At 40.9% G+C, this 22,527-nt stretch overlaps 2 protein-coding genes across 2 annotated transcripts in view; one reads left to right on the forward strand and one right to left on the reverse strand.

Annotated features, from left to right (window-relative positions):
* The window catches only part of zfyve27 (zinc finger, FYVE domain containing 27), a 92,526-nt gene that overhangs the window by 56,750 nt on the left and 13,249 nt on the right, over positions 1-22,527 (forward strand). The gene's annotated exons all lie outside the window — the stretch shown is intronic.
* Positions 12,145-15,556, reverse strand: tekt4 (tektin 4; the record flags this gene model as incomplete). Its single annotated transcript, XM_080030132.1, has 7 exons — positions 12,145-12,358; positions 12,480-12,634; positions 12,799-12,934; positions 13,124-13,210; positions 13,344-13,487; positions 13,698-13,768; positions 15,035-15,556. 7 exons carry the CDS (start codon positions 15,554-15,556, stop codon positions 12,145-12,147), a joined length of 1,329 nt encoding a protein of 442 aa, XP_079886258.1.

Here is a 22,527-nt window from a genome sequence, read left to right on the forward strand (position 1 = left end):
TCCTAAATAAATTGTATTTTTTGTTCTCCATTGGGAAAAAACAAAACAAAAACCTTGTTCAGATGATTTTAAATAAAAAGCAGACTGGTTAGAACTTGATTTAACTGACATACACTGTGTTACTTCATGCTACAGTAGGTAGTTCAAATCAAGCCAATGTCCTTCACACTTGGCTGGTCACATGGTCAGAGCTCGACTTCTTCATCTTTAAAACGTTTTTTTTTAATTATTTTATTTTTCATTATTTCCTCTCATTGTTTTGTACGCCTGGCATTCATTGAATTTGTATTTTTTTTGTGTTGATTTTTGTGTGTCAAACTCTCACCCAAATCTCAGTCTCATGTCACGGTGAACAGTGAAATCACTTTCCCCTCTGAAAGGCTGAGAGGGCGTGCACTTTTTTTTTCATCCCACACAATTATAAAATCATAGAAGACACACACACACACACACACACACACACACACACACACACACACACACACACACACACACACACACACACACACACATACAAACACTCAGACACACACACACACACACACACACACACACACACACACACACACACACACACACACACACACACACTGCTGGCACCATCCCATACCCACAGTTAGCGGTGTCATGAAATAAATACTATGTAAGAAGAACGGAGCTGCCTGTCTGAACGTTTTTCTAGTTGCATAAAGTTGAGTTTCATAACATCCTCAGTCGTGGCACCTCCTCACTCCACGGAAGTTCTCTCTAAGAATAGAGATGGATGGTGGCTCCATATTTACACTAAACAGGGAAGAGCATACTGTATCATTCAAAGAATCAAGCTGCAAAGATTTGAGCTGATCCTAGTATATGTAACACAAATAAAACATTAATGGTTAACATGTCTTCCCCTTGTCTTGATTATATGCTGCATGTGTTTCCATCATTTCCAGTCTGTTTCAACATTTGACCTTCCTCAGTGTTGTGTATCTTGGAGGTCATACAGAGAGAATACACGATTCAATGTCACCCATAGAAAACGAACGGTAACATCTTTACGTGTGACTTGACCATTTGACATTTATTCCTACACTATATTTTTAAGTCAGATTCTATGGTGGAAGACAGCTTACTGTAATCAGATGTGAGCGGAGCTGAGATAATGAGGCCCGAGAGCTCACTCTAGTGGAGTAAATCCTTACTATACTTGAATGTTATGGCAACACTGTATCTTGAAATGACCCACCTCCTAATTCATGTGTGGATTTATCTGAAACCCAAGAGGTGTTCTTTCTGGCAAAGTTATCTATGTATAATCTTGTCTCATTTGGAGCTTGAGGGCGCTACAATCTAAGAAAACAGAGGCAATTCATTCATTTAACGCAAGTCAGGCCTCTTTGTCTTCTGTCCCTTCACAAATAACTGGACATAACTGGAAATAATGTGAAGGTTAATTGGTCGCTACTCACTGACCATTTGTCCATCTTTATAGAAGTCTTTGTGACAACCCCCAGCTCAACCCATAGGGGGAGCCACAAATGCCAAGAACTTGTTCCCTCGCTGACTGGTTAACAGCCTTTGCTGTGTGCACATGTTCTCACGGCAAGTATTAATGAAAATCTGAACAACGAGACTTCCGGTTTTGCGGTTTAGCATGTGAAGAAGAAGGACGTGTTGCGCCGGGGCTCCCAAGCGTTCACTGCTTTTTTTATATATCATAGCACCACACACTACCTGAAAGAGGTTTTTCTGCTTGGTTATTGTGACCACTGACTGTTTGGTGATGATGGGCCGCAGCAGGCAGAAGGAGAAAGGGCAGAATTCGCCGGAGAAAAAGAGGCAGTCACGATGTCAGACTGTCATGGCGGAGACGATACCCTGCCGCCGGACCTCGACAAGCTCCGCGCTGTGCTGCTATCCGACCTCACAACAACCCTTACTACAACCATGAAAATGGTAGTGAGTGAAGCCCTGAGGCCCATTTACGCTGCCTTACATGCCATCAAGTCGACCACCGACTCGCTCAACCTGAAGATAACCGCCATGGAGACAGCCCTGTCTGACCACAGCGACCGGATCACCGCCCTCGAGCAGACATGTAGCCTACTCGTTTGCAGTCTGAAAATACACAGCTGATGGCTAAGATCGAAGATTTGGAATCACGGTCACGTCGCAATAATCTACGCGTGATTGGAATCCCGGAGAAGACAGAGGGAGCAGACCCAGTAAAGTTCATGGCTAACATTTTCACCGAGGTCCTCGGCACAGGCCCGGTTCCAGAACAGAATGCCTTAGGGTGCATCTGAGATTACAGGGGGTGCACCAGTACTACACTAAAACCAGCTACCCAGCTTCAGTTTAGACTTCGCTTTTTACACAGGCCTTTCTACCAGTAGATAGACAAGCACTTCTGGGCAGTGGCGGAGCCAGAACATTTTCATTGGGGTGGCCAGGATGGGGCCAGTGATCATTTTTGGGTGGCAAGCACAAGGGCTTAGGTTTCTCTTCAACATAAGTGGGAGTCTGGGGGTACTCCTCCAGAAAAAAATGTGCTTCGAACACACCATTTTGTGCATTCGGGTGAATTTTTATGTACTTATTTATGCATTCTGTATTTGATTATTCATGGCGGACATGTCTAAATTTCTGTTAAGGAAAAGACAACAGGCTCCCAGTGACGTTAATATAATGTTATAAAAAGCAGTAAGGCTCTCAGGCATTCTGTATTGCTTTCAAATATTTACTCTACTGTATTGTTCAAAACAATTCTTTTAGGACTCACTATTCATGAGACAGCAGCAGTGTGAACTATTATGACACTTTACATTTTAAAATCATAGGGGAATATGTATTAACAATTAGGAGATATATCAATGTTTCAACATCCTGAACTGTTATTTTTACCTCTTTTGGGGAGAATAGGGTTTCTTACTTTTTGAGCTGAACTGCAAAATGCATAATTAACTGTTTAAGAAAGGACTTATTAACCTTAATAAGCATTGTTCAAGACTTCTATTAATGCTATAAAGCAATCAATAAATAGTTAAGAAGTTTCTTATAAGTGCTTATAAAAGTCTTATAATCACACAGTCAACATATTTATTATGTTATTATAAACACTTATATATAGTCTTATTAACACAAATTAATGTTAATAAGCATCTAATAAGGTCCTTATTACCTATTTACTAAGGCTTATTATAAGGACCTTAATATAAAGTGTTACTTGTATTTTTTAAATGTCTGCAAAGACTGGTACATTCATTCTAACCCACGTCCAAAGTATAGTTCCTCTACTATCCCAACTTCCAATAAAAATCATTATTATAGATCATAAGAATGTTTGTTTAAAAGGAAATGAAAATAATAAACTCCAGAACTTTGGAGAGAAAAAAATCACACCACAAAATCATTTAATTTTTTTTTTTTATTATCTTGTCCATGTTTTAAACAGCAGTTGATACAGGTACATTTAACTACACTTTGATTTAAAACAGTATCCAATCAGAATCATCGGTAACACTTTGCAAAAAGTTACATTAATGAAATATTAATCAGATACTTTTGACACTCAATTCAACAGTTTATCAGCTGGACAGACAGAGTGTGGAGTCAATGGGAAACTCAAAGAGTGATGGAATCCATCAGATGATTTGGTCACTCTTAATAATTAGGGTACATTATTAACTGTTAGTTAATGCTATTAACGTTAAGTAGGTGCATAGTTTTCTTGTTTTTTGCATTTTTTTTTGCATTTCTTTGCTTTATTAGACAGGTTTGTAGAGTTGCATAGTTAGTGGTTATTAATTATTGTTGACTAACCGTTAATAACGGCTTAGTTGATGCTTATAACTAAGCATTAGTTAACTAAGGTCTGTATAGGTAATGCTTTAACTATGCTTGATTAACTAATGCGTAGTTATAAGTATTGACTCACTGTTAATAACTGCTCAGCATACTATAAATTAATATTACCTAAAACCTAAATATCCATTCAACTGCACGCTAAACTGAGAACTGTTTCCACAGATCTAGGTTTCTGCCTGACAGCATTTTATTTTGGTATCATTCCACCAATCAGCTGCTAGACAACTGAGCTACTGTGGACTATTAAAGAGACACTAGAAAACCAAATTTTAATGGCTGTCAACTAAAGCTGTGGGAAGAAATCTCATTTAAGCGTGGAAAAGAAATGATATTTTGGTTTTAGGTTCTCATTTATATATGTGGAGACATTATTTTTTGCAACAGTACAAGGCTGGCTTTTGCTACAGCAACATCTCCCCTAAACTCCTTCACCATCTCCATAACGTAACACACTAACTATGCCTAAGTAACCCATACTACCCCACTCCAGAAATACTGAACTATCCCTTTACCTTTCAACTAACCTTTAATAGCGTTAACTAAGCATTAACCAACAGTTCAGTAATGTAGCCTATATGTTATAGTGTAACCAAATCATCTGATGGAGTCCATCACTCTTTTAGTGTCCCATTGAGCCCACACTCTGTCTCTGAAGCTGATAACCTGTTGAATGACTGTTTAAAATATCTGATTTCAGTCATCCCATCATCCTTGAACATTTAGAACGTTCAGGTTCACGTTGCTGTTAACCAAGGTGGACTGAATTCTGGTCGGGCGTTGTCTTTGAACGTAGCAGAGCCTCTCGTATCTGATCTGGAGGGCGCTGTGAGATTTGATCAGCTCACGATAGTCACTGTCAATGTCACTGTGCCTCTTCCCTAGATCAGTGTATTCCCGCTGCAGGTGGTGGAGAGCCTTGGTGCTCTCATCCATGGTAGTTTTCCGCTACAATAGTCTGAACTCAGTGTCAGTTACTGTTCTTCTCGTCTGAGGGTGCAAACTGTTGTCTTTGAAGCCTGTAGAACCGGTCCTCGGCTTTCTGCAGAGCCACGGACAGTTTTCGCCTTTCCGCCAGTTCCCCTATCTGCCTGGTTACAGATTGATGTAGCTCGAGTTGGTGCTTCTCACACGTGGACCTTTCTTTTTCAAGAGCAGAGGCGATTTGTTCAGCTCTCTCCTCCAACCTGGAGCTTCTGGTCTTCTCTCTTTTTAGGGCATATTCCAGCTCTGTCTGTCTATCCTGTTTTTCTGACTGTAATGCTTTCAGGTTAAATACCTTTCGGTGGAGATTAGTTATTTCAGACACATTCTCAAAGATGATGTTATCTTTCCATGATATCATCTCTTCGTGGCGCTCGGAGAAAGAACTTTGTCGAGCCATTATTCTGCCATGTTCGCTCTCTGCAGACTGGAGTTGGGCCTTGAGATCAGCATTCTCCATCCTTATTGTCGTCAAGTCGTACCTCAGACGCTCTAAGGAAGCATTTGATTGTGAAGCATGTGAAGAGCTGAAGCATTTCTCAGCAGCCAGGCTCGTTTCGAAAGCCAGAGTCTTCTCAGAGAGCTCTTTTTCTTGGACCCGTATCTTCAGATGTGCTTTTGAGAGACTATCCTCCTTCTCAATGGCCTCATTGCTTTGAAGAGACATATTGATCTGCATGTTTCGAATTGTCTCGTCTCTTTTCAGAATTTCCTCCCGCTGCTGAGTGAGGCGCTCCCTTAACTCTTTTATTTCAGCGTCTCCGTCCATCTGGAGCCGCTGAATATTTAAGTGCAGGGCTTGCAATGTAGTGTCTTTTTCCAGACATTTTCTCTGCTCTTCTATGAGAAGCTCCTTTAGCGCCTTGTTTTCATCTTCTAGCCACCTCACGTTTATAGCAGCATCAAGTTCATCAAGTCTGGTCTGGTTATTGGATCCTTTTGAACGCTTCTCCTGCTGGGAGACAGCGGCCTTGTAGTCCCTCTGGAGCTGACCGTTTTTTGTTTGTTCCTCTTGGAGATCTGAGGCACACTGGTTCAGTTCCTCCTGCAGCGATGACACAATGTTATCCTTGACTTCAGAATCTCTTTGAAGAGTCTGAATATTAAAGTGCAGGGCTTGAATTGCATTGTCTACTTCCAGGCGTTCTTCCTGCTGCTCAGTGAGGTGATCCTTTAGCGCCTTGTTTTCAGCACAATTCACTTTTTCCCGCTGACTAGACATCTCCAGGTCATTGTTGAGCTTTTCAATTACCTTTTTGTCCTCTTCAAGAGCAGCTGTCATTTTAGCGAAGTTGCATTTCAGCGTGGCTTTTTTCCGCTGGTGCTCAATCTGTGACTTCTTCAGATCTGTCACTTGCAACTCCATGTTCTCCATTTGAACACGAAGGCTGACTTTTTCAGCTTGCTCGTTCTTCAGAGCCTTTGCAAGAGCGTCTTTTTCCTTTTGCACCTGCCGCAGAGCTCCTTTGTATTGAACTTCAAAGGCCTTTTCAAGATCAGCCCTGGTTCTACTCTCCTCCTCGAGCTCTTCTTGAAGAACTGCTCTGGCTCTTCTGCCCTCCTCAAGCTCTTCTTGAAGAACCACTCTGGATCTTCTCTCCTCCTCGAGCTCTTCTTGAAGAGCAGCAGATCTGTCTGACTCCAGAGCACTTTTAATTTGCTCATGCTCCTCAGCTTTCTCAGATCGCTCTGATCGTTCAGATGCCTCTGTCTGTGAAACATACGACAATTATTAGTTTGTTTTCCATCTGCTGTGTTTTAAAATGTACAGTTGAACATTGTAACATTGAAAGTAATATATCACTAGTGTGCTCTTGTTTGGACGATGTGGTTGGAGATGACTATGACTAAATGTAATTTAAATCAGATTATCACCTGCATTCGTATTTCTTACTGTTTTTATTTGTGAGCACACATGTGCCACTAATCTTACCTCATCGCAGGGAGTGTGGTGGTCTTCTCTGCCCGACACAGGGCGCTGCTCCTGAACGTCCTCAAGAGACTCCATCACATCCTCTTCAAAGGGAGTGTAGCAGTCTTCTCTGATGGAGGGAGAGTTCTGCTCCTGAAAGTCCTCAACAAAGTCTTCCTCATCCTCTCCAAAGGGAGTGTAGCAGTCTTCCCTTGTGGATTCAGAGCGCTGCTCCTGAACAAACTCTTCTACAGACTCTCCAAAGGGAGTGTAGCAGTCTTCTCTGATGGAGGGAGAGTTCTGATCCTGAAGGGCCTCAACAAACCCTTCCTCATCCTCTTCAAAAGGAGTGTAGCAGTCTTCCCTTGTAGATTCAGGGCTCTGCTCCAGAACATCGTCAACACACTGTTCCTCCTCTGAAATCTTCTCAACAACTTGAATCATGTCAACTTCCATGTAGAAGGCAAGATCCTGCTGTACCAGTTTGACATTTTGCTCATTCTCCTCTCCAATCTCCTCTCCAATCTCCTCTCCAATCTCCTCTTCAATCTCCTCTTCAATCTCCTCTTCTTCAGAAATGTCCTCAGCAAGTTGCTGCTTTGAGGACCATGGAGATTGGTACTGGAGTTCACTTTCCACTTTCATGGCAAAGTCAAAATCCTGCCGCCTCTGTATGGTTTCATCCTGAATCGTTGTTTTCTTTTCTTTCTTCTTTTTATTTTTCGAGATGATTGCCTCCTCAATTTTCTCTTCAACAACAATGCACCCAGGGGGTACCCACTTTGAGTTCCACCTGTCCATGTTCCTATCCGGAAGAGACAACTGTAGTTTACCGATAATTTGGCTTGGATGTAGCTGGGATAAACCTGGCTATTTATTGTCCAACACTAACTGTAACAAGTTCACTCTGTTAATGCCAACACATAACTATGATGCCACAAGTGTGTCCTTTCAAGGTTCCAACAAGTTCCCTGTGACATCATCAAAGCACCATGATGCAGTGTTCTGATTCTATTCACCTCATCTAGCCCCGCCCCCTAAGATTCTTTGATGATTCTACTACATTCCACCTCAAAAGGGCCAGTTCACCAATCTGTGTTTTATTTAGCTAGGCTAGGCACATTAGGCCTACATCATTACAGACAATCGGCATGTCTGAATAATACATTAAAAATATTAGAAGGTGTATTTTTGCGTGAATGTTCCCTGTAAGTTACTGCTTTACTCTGAGTCCTTGAATGCTTTCCCACAGATCCACTCTTTCACAGATTCCAGGTTTTATATGAGATCATTAAAAAAGGTGATCAATACACCTTCATATTCCAACCAGTGAAGTAGGCCTTTAAATTGTTATACAACATTCCACCACTAGATGACATGGTCGGTCAAGTCTAGTAGTTACAACAAGGGATGAATCAAACCCAAGCAAATTCTTTAAAAAGAAAATGTTATGGCCGACTAACCTTAATGGCCATATAGCTTGTAGGTTGTTGTCATTCGATGCTTTGACGCGTGTCATATATTCAACCTTATTGCAAAACTCACGAGGTAACCACTGGTAACTGGTTGACTGAGCATGGTATTACTCTGCATGAATGGCCAGACAACTCTCCTAACCTGAACTCCATAGAGAAACTATGGACTATTGTCAAGAGGAAGATGATACACACCAGACCCAACAATACAGACGAGCTGAAGGCCACTATCAAAGCAACCTGGGCTTCCATAACACCTCAGCAGTGCCACAGGCTGATAGCATCCATGCCACGTCGCATTTAGGCAATAATTCATGCAAAAGGGGCCCAAACCAAGTACTTAGTACATATGCATGATTATACTTTCTACATTTCTGTATTTAAAATCCTTTTTTTATTGATTTTATGTAATATTCTAATTTTCTGAGATTTTGAATTTGGGGTTTTTATAAACTGTAAGCCATAATAATCACAATTATAAAAAATAAAGGCTTCACATATCTCACTTTGTATGTAATGAATCTGTATAAGATATTATTTTCACCTATAAAGTTGAATTACTGAAATAAATGAACTTTTGCACGATATTCTAATTTTTCGAGTTTCACTTGTACTTAACCAGACTAAATCTGACTTTCAGAGATGGGGTAACCTCCCTCTGACGCTGACAGGCAGAATTAACTCTGTGAAGATGACAATATTACCCCGATTTCTTTACAATATTCTTACCAAAATCCTTCTTTCAATCATTGAATAAGCTTATTACATCATTTGCTTGGGCAGGAAAACACCCAAGAATTAGTAGGAACGTACTAGAAATAGAGTAAATTTGGGAGGGGGCCTTGCCCTGCCAAACTTTATGTACTACTACTGGTCAGCTAATATTCAAAAACTTTTGTTTTGGTTCCATACAGTTAACACCTCTTGGGGGTCCATTGAATCAAAGTCTTGTCTGGGTACATCTCTCTCAGCGTTGTTGTGTTCCCCTCTTCCAACTGTCCCGTCCAAGCACACCAAAAACCCAATTGTGTTGGCTTCCCTTAAGATCTGGCATCAGTTCCGGCCTCATTTCAAATTCTTATCCTCGTCTATACTTGCTCCCATAGTTGGTAACCACCTATTTCCCCCTGCTTTAGATGCCTAATCGTCTCTCTGGAAAGCAAAAGGCATTAACTGCTTCTTGGATTTATATGAAAACAGAGTTTAACAGATCTAATTAAGAAATTTGGTTTGTTCACATTTCTTTCGTTACTTACAAATAAGACACTTCATTTGTACACAGTGTCCTTCGTTTCCCTCTCCACCCCCCGCTTTGCCCTGGGAGGAATTACTTAAATTAAGTCCCAATCAGAAAGCTCTTATATCCCGGGTATATAGCGGTCTTATGTCGCTCAATAACACACCTGTGCTCAAAGCTAAGGTTGCATGGGAGAGAGAATTAAATGTGGATTTCGCAGATGGGTTAAGGCAATCGACAGAATGAGCTCAACATCATCCTGTGCTCGCCTTGGGCTCATACAGTTTAAGGTATTTCATAGGATCCATTTTTCTAAAGCCAAATTGGCAGAAATATACCCTGACGTAGACGATAGCTGCAACCGGTGTGGCTTTGCCCCGGCTGACCACTGTCATATGTTTTTTCTCTGTCCGAGACTGAACAATTTTTGGTGTTCTGTTTTCAAAACACTGTCTGACGTCCTGCAGCTAAATCTTCAGCCATGTCCTTTGACAGCCATTTTTGGGGTTCCCCTGGTGCCTCCTGCCCACTCTAGAACTAGATGTTATCGCATTCTCTTCTCTCTTAGCTCGGAGAAAAATACTCTTTGAGTGGAAGTCTCCCAAGCCTCCCCTGTCATCTTCCTGGTTGAGTGATGTTATGTTCTTTATCAAACCAGAAAAAATTTAATATTCTCTGAGAGGTTCGAATGAATAAATTTGACTGTAGGTGGCGCCCCTTCATCTCTCACTTCAATAAGCTTAAGTCACTTCCCGATGGCTAAGTAATGACCCTGTCCCTTTGGTAACCAAGCTAAACAAAGTACTCCCTTTAAGTTTTGTATGAATGTGTGTGTATATGTGATGTACAGTATTTGATCAGCATTGTCTATATTAAGGTGAAATACTCATGTATTTTTTTTACTATGTTTTTTTTTACTCCAAGTTTAGTCCACATCCAAGTCAACCACCATGTAGACTAACAGGGTTATTACAATACAGACAGTCCTTAGCTCATACACTGTTAAGGTACGAACACACTGCACACCGCCGCGCGGCGAGTTTACATACAAAGTCAATGTATTTCGCGCGGCATGCGCAGAACCACTAGGGAGCAATATCTGATAGGTAGCAGAATATGACAAGTCACCGGCGGCGCGGTGAGTATGAATAAATTAAGAACAAAGAATTGCAACCCGTGTCTGTGTTTTTTTGTTTATACCCCCCCTCCCCCTCACACACACAGTTAATGATGATTGACCATTTAAACATGTGTAATTATTCGGCTGTCAGACGTCAGATTTGTCCACTCTGACAAGCTGAATAATGCTAGTGAGTTGCATAGTGTTCCAGATTAAGGATTTTTTAAAGTCTTAGGTTAGCTGTTAGCAGATGACCAACAACCAACATTAGCTGTGGTTACTGTAAGGCTACTTCACACACACACACACACACACACACACACACACACACACACACACACACACACACACACACACACACACACACACACACACACACACACACACATGCATCGCTGGCACCATCCCATACTTAGTGGTGTCATGAAATACGTAAATACTATGTAAGAAGAACGGAGCTGCCTGTCTGAACGTTTTTCTAGTTGCATAAAGTTGAGTTTCATAACATCCTCAGTCGTGGCACCTCCTCACTCCACGGAAGTTCTCTCTAAGAATAGAGATGGATGGTGGCTCCATATTTACACTAAACAGGGAAGAGCATAATATATTCCTTAAAAGGAGGCTGCAATGCTTTGAGCTGATCTTAGAACATGTACACAAATAAAACACATTAATGGTTAACATGTCTTCCCCTTGTCTTGATTATATGCTGCTGTGTTTCCATCATTTCCAAGGTCGTCAAGTGTGACTTGACCATTTGACATTTATTCCTACACTATATTTTTAAGTCAGATTTTATGGTGGAAGACAGCTTACTGTAATCAGATGTGAGCGGAGCTGAGATAATGAGGCCCGAGAGCTCACTCTAGTGGAGTAAATCCTTACTATACTTGAATGTTATGGCAACACTGTATCTTGAATTCACCCACCTCCTAATTCATGTGGATTTATCTGAAACCCAAGAGGTTTTGTTTGTGTGGCTGTGTCATTTTCAAATAAAAAGAGCTACAACCATGAAACTTGGTATCCTGGCACCGGCCGCCTACGTACTTCCGCTTAGTTTTCATTTCCCTTCAGTAGTCAGTCTTAGGTTTTCTCCGGACAGATTTTTGCCGGTCCAATCAGCGAACGGGAGCTACTTTTTAAACACATTTTTTTAAGTTAATGGATGAACATTAACCATTTAAAACACGTCATGATTCTGCCGTCAGAATTTAGATTTGTCCACTCGACAGGTCAAACAATGTCTGCTCATGAGTTGTTAAATCCACTGTGTGAAGGAATGTACAGTATATAGTGTTGGGTTGGCTGTTTGCAGATGAGATGGAGGACAACTTGAACCTCATATGATAAAAGCAGGTGAAGACTGTGTGTCAAAAGACTTCACTGCAGCAGAACTTGATTGAATTCGACATATTTTCTTTACTGCTTTTTTGGGGCGCACACACTCATCTCATTGATCCTTACAACACAGCACAACAAAGAGACAAAAGAAATTCATCAGAACAACAGCAAAAAGCAAAGCAAAGTGCCACACAGACAGACAAGAGTGGGCGAGAATAGCCGCCCTTCAGTATCCGGACAGCGTGGAGATGGTTGGGTATCTCTTGCGTTGAGTCATGCACCTGTCTCTCTCGATGAACAGTGACTGGCTCTTACAGCTGATGTCCTTCTCCAGGGTGAGGCGGGCCTCCTCCAGGTGGGCCAGGGAGCCTCTGGCCCCACTCAGCTGCTGCTCCAGAGACACCACGGTGGCATCAATCTGCCTCACCTCCCCTTCCAAACTACAGAAGCAGACAAAATGAAGAGAGTGAGATGAGACTGTGTGTGTGTGTGTGTGTGTGTGTGTGTGTGTGTGTGAGCGTGTGTGTGTGTGTGTGTGTGTGTGTGTGTGTGTGTGTGTACCTGAGCTGGGGGTCATCTCTGCACAGTTCCATGTTGGGTCTGAGGGAGCGGAGGTAAAGTCTGGACTGGGCTACTCTCAGTGGAGCCTCTTTGTTTTGGATGGCCTGCTGCAGAGCCACAATGTTCCTCTCCTGGGCCCCGAGCTGCTCCAAGATCTACAGTGGACACGGTCACGTCACGTCACACACACACACACACACACACAGTACATAATCAATCGATCAGCGAATCTTGCCACTACTCTGTCTGTCTGTCTGTCTGTCTGTCTGTCTGTCTGTCTGTCTGTCTGTCTGTCTGTCTGTCTGTCAGGTAGTGCTACCTTTGTGTGCTTCATGTCCAACAGGGTCTTGGCCTCTATCAGCTCCACACAGCGCTGGCTGAAGGCTCGGTCCACGCTGGAGCACTGGAAGCTAAGATCATGGGTAGTGTCCTGCAGCACCTGCTCCACCAGCACTCTGACACACACACACAGACACACACACACACACACACACACACACACACACACACACACACACACACACACACACACACACACACACACACACACACACACACACACACACACACACACACACACACAGTAAGTGTCATATTGCTACACAACACTAAACGGGATTCTGTGGCAACCTAAAGTCACAGACCTGAGGCCGCTGGTTGTCCGCTCCTCCTGCAGGGCCTTGGTCAAGTTGTCCTGTGTGAACTTTGACCATGATGTGCTGTTACACACCCTGCAGCAGACCAGAAGATAAGACTCTTTGAAGATGATGTTACACACACACACACACACACACACACACACACATGGACACGCACGCACGCACACACACACACACACACACACACAAGAAAGCACACACTCACTGGTCCTGCATGCTGGCTGAGCTGGGGTGGAGCTGTGTATCGGGGCTTGTGTTACTGTGGCGTCCACTGCGGTCATCTAGGTTGTAGGCCTGGTACTTATCGGACCAGTCCAACTCTAAAGTCTGCTTGACATCCCTGTTCATCCTGACACACACACACACACACACACACACAGACACACACACAAAGGCACAGACTTAACATTTATGATACAGTTCTCTGGGGAAAGAGCTTCAAACTAAAAGAAAGACAGGAGAGAGAGACATACAGACAGACATACAGACAGACAGACAGACAGACAGACAGACAGACAGACAGAAAACAGGTTTCTAGGAAACAGGCTTCGACGCTCACTTGATCTGACTGACGACCTGAGCTGTGGTCCTCTTCAGAAGAGCCTGGACGCTCCTGATCAAGTTCACCTCCTACAAGACACACAGTCAGTCAGTCAGTCAGTCAGTCAGTCAGTCAGTCAGTCAGTCAGTCAGTCAGTCAGTCAGTCAGTCAGTCAGTCAGTCAGTCAGTCAGTCAGTCAGTCAGTGTGTGTGTCCCTCTGAGCCCTCTGCTGGGACTGTGTTACTGGAACACTGATGTCCAAAGGGATCTTGAAAGTATTACTCTAAGACAAAACGACTAAATGATTTCATCGGGCAGCCACAAACCATTATTGTCATTAGTGATTCATCTGAACGTTTAGCTCCTTTACAAATTAAACACTGTATCATTTGCTTTGTAAAAACGTCTTTTTAATTTTCTAGTTTGAGATGATATTTTAACCTGATTTTCTTAGTAGTGTTTCTGGCGTGGGGGATCTAAGCGGGCCAATAATTACTTTTTGAATAATCGTTTGCAATCAACACCAACAAGGCAAGACAGTGCACACTCAACTTCACTCTCTCGGGTTCACAGCAGGTTCCCCCACTCTACTTTTGTACTCTAACCGTGGTCTGGGACACTCAACAATGTCCCTCTTAAAACAATTAAAAATACTCTCAAGCAAGGGGGCTAAAATGTTACACATAATTAAACTAAATTACAAGTGCTTTAAATTACAGTGAAAAAAGTATTGTATTCCATAATAAGAAAATAAAATCTACAATTTCATAATAATAGTATGGAAATATCCCTACTGTATATGATGCTAAAAGCAAAATACATTGGTATGGTAACTTAAGCAATTGAAAAAAGAATAATAATTTAGCAGCATTTTGTTTTACATTTTAGAAGCTAGGCTAGGGCAAACAAAAAGTTTTGTAGGAAAATACTGAAAAATGTATCATCGGTTATCGTAATTGTTAAAATAATAATTAATCTTGACCAGGAATACATTGAAAGATTCATTGTTGCAGGACTATTATTGTATCAGACAAATTAGGAAGCAAATAATATATATATGTTTCCATAGCAAATGTAGACCACTGCTCAACATCAATGAGTCAATATTGCTATGAATGACAAAGCTACACACTATAATTAGGCCTATTCATTTCAAATTATATTTGCCCAATTTAAGAATTAGACAAACTTATATTTTATGTATACAATTAATGAGCCTATACTGTTTAACATGGATATAATATTACCATAAGGTTATGTCTCAGATATCAAGTTTGTACTACCATGCATAGTCATACTACAGTGACATGACATCTCACACACATTTCCTCAAAACCTTCTAAAGCCTTCAACACCTTTAACAGCTCCTCCTCCACGGTGTCCCTGACCAGGTCCGGTCCCGCTCTTCTTGTCCTGCAGTTCAGATTATCAGTGCTGATGGCGTACGGAGTCTCGGTGGCATCCAGCGCCTTCTCCAGCCTCGTCTTCAGCGCCAGCAGTGCCTGCGTGTCGGCCAGCAGCTGCTCGATGTGCCGCTGCAGCTCTGACTTCCAGTAGTGGGTATCTTGTAGTCTTTGTCCCAGGAGACGTGTCCCCTCGGCCTGGGTCTCCAGAGTGTGCGCCTCGGTGTCTTGGTTCAGAGTTTTGGACTCTCGCTGGATGCTGCGGGCCTCGTGGTGGTCGGTGCCGGCCTGTTGAAGGATGGCGAGGTAGTTGGAGAACCATTCTGCCGGGGTGTATTTGGCGGATCGGAAGCCCGCTGTGGCCGAGCCTGAGGAAGGTTGCAGGATCACAGAGGGAGAATCTTTCTCCGAGACTCCCTGAGCCACCGCTCTGCTGTCATAGTGTGGCCTTGACACCAACACATCAGAACTCATTTTAAGTTAAATAACAGGTGCAAGAAACGTTTTTAAACCCAATCAGCTGATTTGAAAAACAAATGTTTGCCATAGGCCTACTAAAAAGTGATGCACACTGTTCCCGAAGCAGGACAAGTTGAATGTTTGTTTGGTGTTGCCTGGTTACACATGTTGGCAGCAGCAGCTCTGGCTCAGGTTACTATATGAACTGGTTCAGACTGCACTTCAATTGAAGCCATTAAAGGTGCACTATGTCACTTAGGCTGTCAGAGAAGTGAACATTTTCTAAGACATATTCTCATAACTTAATGAACAAACTTTCCCCACAGGAAAATGTGATCCCTGGAACACAGTTTGAAGTTAGAAAGCTTCTTGAAAAGTGTCAGTGAGTGTCGTTGTTCACAGCAGCAGGGCCCACAGTTTGGGTCAGAAAAATATACTAGTCTCACGTTTGGTTCCAGGTTCCTCAAAAAGAAAATTGATACATCATGATAGAATTATTCAAAAAGAAGTAGATGAAATATGTTTTGTATAAATACCATCGTTGATTATAAAAGCCTCTGGGTTCCACTTTTGGAAACAAACCATGTCACCTCCTCCAACCCACCTTATTTAGTATAATCCAACATGTGGGATAGTGCCTGTTCATGTTTATCATCTATTATCCACTCATGACTAAGGTGTGATCAAGAGTGCTTATTAAAGGGCATTTATTTGTACGTGTTGTAGTGCATCACTGCCATGTGAAAGCCACATGGGAACATTCAAACCTTAGAGCTCAGACAGATGGTTAAAGTGTGGTGATGATACATACAGAGAAATACAGCAGAACTGATTCAGGTATTGGTCATGGTCAAGGGGTAATACTTTCAGAATGTAGGCATTGGACTCATTTCTTCTGTGGATGTCAGCCATCATTATGTTTCCAACTGAAATAACTGAGTATTTTTTTGTGATTTGCACTTTTATGTGTTTACCAAATTTTTTTCATAAATATTTTTTTACATACTTGTAAACCACCACAAGGGCAAATGTAACACTTAGCAGCACCAAGGATACAGAAACAAACTGTATGCACTTTGAAAATGTATGAATATTTCAGAAAAATAGCTTAAGTGTGCTTAATTTTGAGAGTATTAGGACTCAGTATACAGTATGTGTGTTAACAAATCATGCATATTGAAATCTCTCAGTCCAGCCCTCAGGTCATCAACTTCAGCAGCCTCCAATGATGATTATTCCAATGATGATTATTTTCCCTCTCAGACCATAAACCTAACATAATGCTGTCAGCTGCAAAAATACATTCACTGTCTCTATTTCTTAAAATTGATGACAGCTTTCAATGCGCCAGCAAGAAAATGTGCAGCTTTAAGTTTGGCTTCATATATATATTATATATATATATATATATATATATATATACAGTATATTCTTGTATTTAGCTCAATGCAACCTCAAGCACCTTCCTGCTCTCTATCAGCTTGGTATCACTGTGGTTCTTGGGTGCGAGGGGTGTCAAAAATAAGCTTTCATAGCGGTCTGCCGTGTGAAATCTACACAAGTAAACTTTTTTTTTAAATTGCACTTTCTATATGAAGTTGTGTGTGTGAGAAAGAATGTCACCCACCCTCCTGCAAGTGACAGCCCGAGCTACAATTCACTGACAACAACAGCGCATGAAAAACGTGCTATATACCAAACAACATTGGGAAGAAACTGAGCAGCATCACTCAAGATACTTGTCCCGACCTGTATTCACTGGGACTGCATTTATGGAATCAAGATGTTAACACATCACTGGCATATGATCTCTTTTTAGGTGGACATACTGTTGGTGAAATCGTTGAAAAAGAGTTGCATGTAGTTGTGACACACTTTAAATGTGAAAGTTGAGCTAAGCAAATTTGTTTTTGGCATGATTTACCTCACTTATATAACGGCACTTAAATGATGGCATCTTTAGATTCATACTCATACATCAGAGAAATTAATTATCATCATTTGAGGTGTGTGTGTGTGTGTGTGTGTGTGTGTGTGTGTGTGTGTGTGTGTGTGTGTGTATGTGTGTGTGTGTGTGTGTGTGTGTGTGTGTGTGTGTGTGTGAGTGTTTTGTCTGAGTGTGTCAACATGTGCTCACATTCTGAGGACAACAAGTATGTCTTTTTTTAATGAGACTACTAGGACACCGTTTTGCCTGAGAGCCTAATGTATCTTTTTGCTCAGTGCCGTACAGCTTCATTCTTAAGAGTCTTATATAGATTATACCAACAATGTTTACATTTACTTTCTTTGTGACTTTTCAGTTGGTCTGTTCTGTATGTACAGGAGTTTTTCTGAGTCAAGGGCAGAGGACAATGGGTGTCATATGCTGAAAAGATTGCAAATAGCCAGTTGTGATATTTGGCAATATAATAATAATAATGGATTGGATTTATATAGCGCTTTTCTAGGCACTCAAAGCGCTTTACAGGGTTCCAGGTTCCATTCATTCACACACAGTCATGCCGGTGGCGGAAGCGTGGCATTAATTTGGCGCCTACAGGCCCTCCGACCACCTCAAACATACATCAGTCGCACACTTTCACACGAGGAAAGGTGGGTGAAGTGTCTTGCCCAAGGACACAACAACCATGACACAAGTGTCAGGGCGGGAATCGAACCGCCAACCCTCCGATCATTGGCTGACCTGCTTTACCACCTGAGCCACAGTCGCCCCAAATAATAATAATTAAAAGTGATTTGATTTGACATGCACAAAGGTCCATAGCAGACCATGAAAGTTGTGGTTCCTACAGCTCTGGGCCACCAGAGGGCACTGGAGCTCAAATTAAAACATGTTTTTCCCACTACCAAATCCTGAACCTTTCCCATGGCTTTCATTACATTGTTACAACAGCTGTCTGACAATATGAAGATGACGAGCAAATCATACCAAAAAGAACTCATTCTAAAGAATGGCTCCAGTTTTCTTTGATCTTTACTATACACATATAACATAAATGATATAAATAGTTATTTAAATAAACCCTTATTCAGATGGAAAACTGCAACAGACAAAATTTTTTGATGAAATCCTAGCTAGTTATAAGATCTGTAAAAGTATAAAGTGGCATAACATGAAAATAATCAAGTAGGCCTATAAGTACATACTAAGTACTTAAGTGCAGTACTTGAGTAAAAGTCCATTTCCACCACTTTATTTTGTTTAATGAACTATCTCGAACTGACACTCACTTACAATGTAGTTTTTATATCCCATTTATATAATGTATAATATGAGATCTTTCAATGAAGACAATGGCCTGTAAAGACTCATTTTAGTTCTGTTTATTTACTCACTTTTACTACAGGTACTGGGGAAAAAATCAATAAATGTAAAAATCGCAATTCCTATCTTCTATGATTTTAAATCGATTCATAATTTTCCAAAATCGATTAAAAAAAAATATATGTATGTTTTCATATATGTATTTTGGTATAAAATCCAATGCATTACAAGCTTTACATTAAAACAGAATTCACAGTCCTAGTACTGTATATACTGTACATGTGGAAACTTACATTTGGGGTATTAAGCTAAAATGGTTATCAACAGTGGCGTGCACAGGTAGACCTGAAGTGGTGCTGAAGCACCTGCCCTTTTCCCCTGCCCCACCAGCGAGGTAACACATACATGAATGGAGTCAAGAGTGTATTGTTTGCCTACTAAGCCTCAGTTGCCAAGCTATAACCAGGCCCCCAGGATGCTGCCTTCTCCGAGCAGCCAGCATGGACATGTGGCCAACCCATTGGTATTGCATGGTAAGGGGTGGAGCTTATTTTCATGCGGCCCGTAGGCAGATGTCCCTGTCCACACAGTACAAGCGGCGAACAAGATTGTGTCTCTGCACATTTTTTCTGGATATCAATCATAGGCTCATACTTATCTTTAGACCATATACTATTAAAATGTAAGTTTTCTCATTTCAAAACGCCACCTCAAGCGTTTTATTAGCCCAACGGCTTTTAACGGCTTTCAGTTTGTTTTCGCCAGGCTAGATGCTACAGAACGAGACACCCGCCTCCAGTCCGCTACGCTTGCCGCCCTCTTTCTTGATAGGTCCATAATGCAGCTACGTCCATGCTACGTAATGCTTTGGGCCGCATGGAATTTCCGGATTGTACTTCCTTGTTGCTTCTCTGCGCCTATGAGCAGCTTTCATAGGAATGAATGGGCGCCATGTTTCAATACGGTGTCCATTTCTTTATATGTCCATGGCTATAACTTGCATTTATTTGTCTCTGTTATAAAGTAGCCTCTATCATGCAGCGCCACACAGCTGAGCATAAATTAGCCGACTGTCCTGCTTAAGAAGCTAGCCCAAAAAAAAATGTATATTACGTGATGAACACAACTAATGTCGGCGGGGTTTAAGGCTTTATTGATAGTGCAAAGAGACAGAGATGAAATGGGACAGAGAGGGAATGACATGCAGAGAACTGACCACGGGTCGGAATCGAACCCGGGTCTGCTGCGAGGCCTGGGCCTCTATGGGGGGGTGTTCTCTAACCACTACACCACAAGCGCCCCCCGACCTGTTTGCTTCTTTAAGGGGATGAGATTATCTTCTTCATTTATTTTTGCATATATAGTATATACAGGTATATCATACACACTTGTATTTGCCTTACCTAAATCCCTTTGTAACTGTGTCTGACAGTTTATTAAGGCGAACCACTGCAGGTGAATAGGGTTGCAGATGCAGCTGGCTTTCTGCAGATACCTGATGTTTGAATACAAGAAATTCAGTTTACTTAATCACAGGGGTTTAAAATTTCCCCAGCCCGATTTATTCTGGGTGAAAACTCTTTTTTTAATAATGCATATGGGGTTCTAATCGTCTTTTTATATGTACATGTCTATACCAAAGCCTCTAGAAGTTGAATTATCGCTGTCAGGGCCGACCAACAGGATAAAAATAATGATCATGACCAGTAGCAATGCGTTCACGTTCTCAACAATCCCATCCAAAATCCAACTACAACTGAAAGAAATAGAGCTTCTTTTAGAAATAAAAAAATAAGTGAGATTTGATTTGATTTTGTTGGCCCTCTGAAATAGACAATACTGTATTATAAATGAATTTCCAAAATAAGTTGAAATGAGTTGCAAAATCTGATTATTGCCATGCTTCATGTTTATGCATTGTGTGTTGTCTGATTACAGAGTGCATGATTTTATACTGTGTGTTTGAAAGTTGTTCTGTTGTTGCACCTCGATGACTTTACTGTAGGCTGCTGGTTCAAAAGATAAAATACAAACATACTTAAATAGAGTCAAAATAGAATCAAATGGAATGAAAACATATTCTATGTGGTCATTTAAAGGACATACATCATGTTGAATCCACACAGTCATTATTGTCTGTCGCTCATTTGCATATTTTGTTTTGACCTGAAACAACAAAGACAACAATAAAAAAGAAAGCTTGCAACACATGCCATTGCTGTTTTTTTATCACGTTATTATATACAGTATTTGGTAACACTTTATAATAACTATCCGTTGTAACTCGTTAATAGATCATTAGTAAACTCTTAATTAATGATTTATTAATGATTTGTTAAGTGTTTGTTAGCAGTTTGTTAAGGATTTATAACAATGGTAGATAGTTAATAGCTTAACTGATCACGTCACGTTCAAGTCCATGGCATGCACAGTGTGTATTGAGCTTATTTAAAAATATTTGAAAATGGGGCTGCCCTCAGTTGCCCATGCACTGTGTATAGTCTATAGCAGGGGTATTCAACTAAAATTCAAATAGGTCCAGTTAGAGAAAATGTCCTCAAGCAAAGGTCCGGAACATCATAATGTCTAACTTGCGTTATGATTCAGTGTGATAGTGAAGTAGCCTAGTAGTTGTATCAACGTCTGCATGTAATTAACAACTGACTGTCAGATCAATATAGAAAGAACAATTCAAAAACATTTCAACAATATTTATTCTCACTTTTAAATAATTATAGATATATAATACTGAAGATATATGTATTTAAGTGACTCAACTGAAACTAATCTCTTCATAGAGAAGGGCTGCATTTAAAAATAAAATTGTGAAAATAAATATAATAATAATCTTAAAATAAAGATAAAATATATAATTCATTTTTGAAAAATTAAATAATTTTGAGAAATATTTTCAATGTATCATTTCTAAACTTCACTATACCTACTATGTTTGTTTAACATAGTAATCTCCCACTTTGTCTAATACTGGATTTTTATTTTGCAATTTTGAAAAGCTCTGAAAAAGTGACATGTCAGAAACTAAACCCCTGTAGGAGGGTCTGGGGGTTTCCCCCCCAGTAATTTTTTTTTGTGTTTTTAGAATGTAATCGGAGCATTCTGGTGCAAATAATAAAAGAAAAGGTCAACATTTAATATAGTTAAGATGAATAGAAAAATTAACAAAACAACATAACTTGCTAGCAGCCAGATAACTGGACTGAGGGACGGATGACCACTAGCTTTCGCTAATGTTAGTGGGGGCTACTGCCAAATATCTTGCTAAAAAATTAACCTGTATTTATAAATTCTGCCATTACTACGAATATGTAAAACTTAAAATGTAGATAATTGAAACTACATACAAAATTTTTTTTTAAATAATGTTTTTCCTGTTGCTGTTGTGGGCAGTAGATGCAGTGCTGCTGGCGATTGGTGATTATGTCAATCTTATGTCTGTGTCATTCACACATAGGTCTACATCAGGGTAATAGAGAGTCCACATGATTGCACCTTGACCGGTTTTCACCAGTCTTACAAAAGGGGAAAAAACCATAGATAGTAAATAATAGGAAAAAACTCAGCTGTTGATCGCTCGTTAACTCGCTCGCGACACACGGAGCCGGTGAGGGAGCGGGCGAGCGAGAGAGAAAGCTGTCTCTCACTCTCCTCCCGCTGTCTTTCTCACTCTAATCTGATTTATTTCGCTGAAATTCTCGTA

Source organism: Ammodytes marinus (genome assembly GCF_949987685.1).
Source record: "Ammodytes marinus genome assembly, chromosome: 6".
NCBI lineage: Eukaryota > Metazoa > Chordata > Actinopteri > Uranoscopiformes > Ammodytidae > Ammodytes > Ammodytes marinus.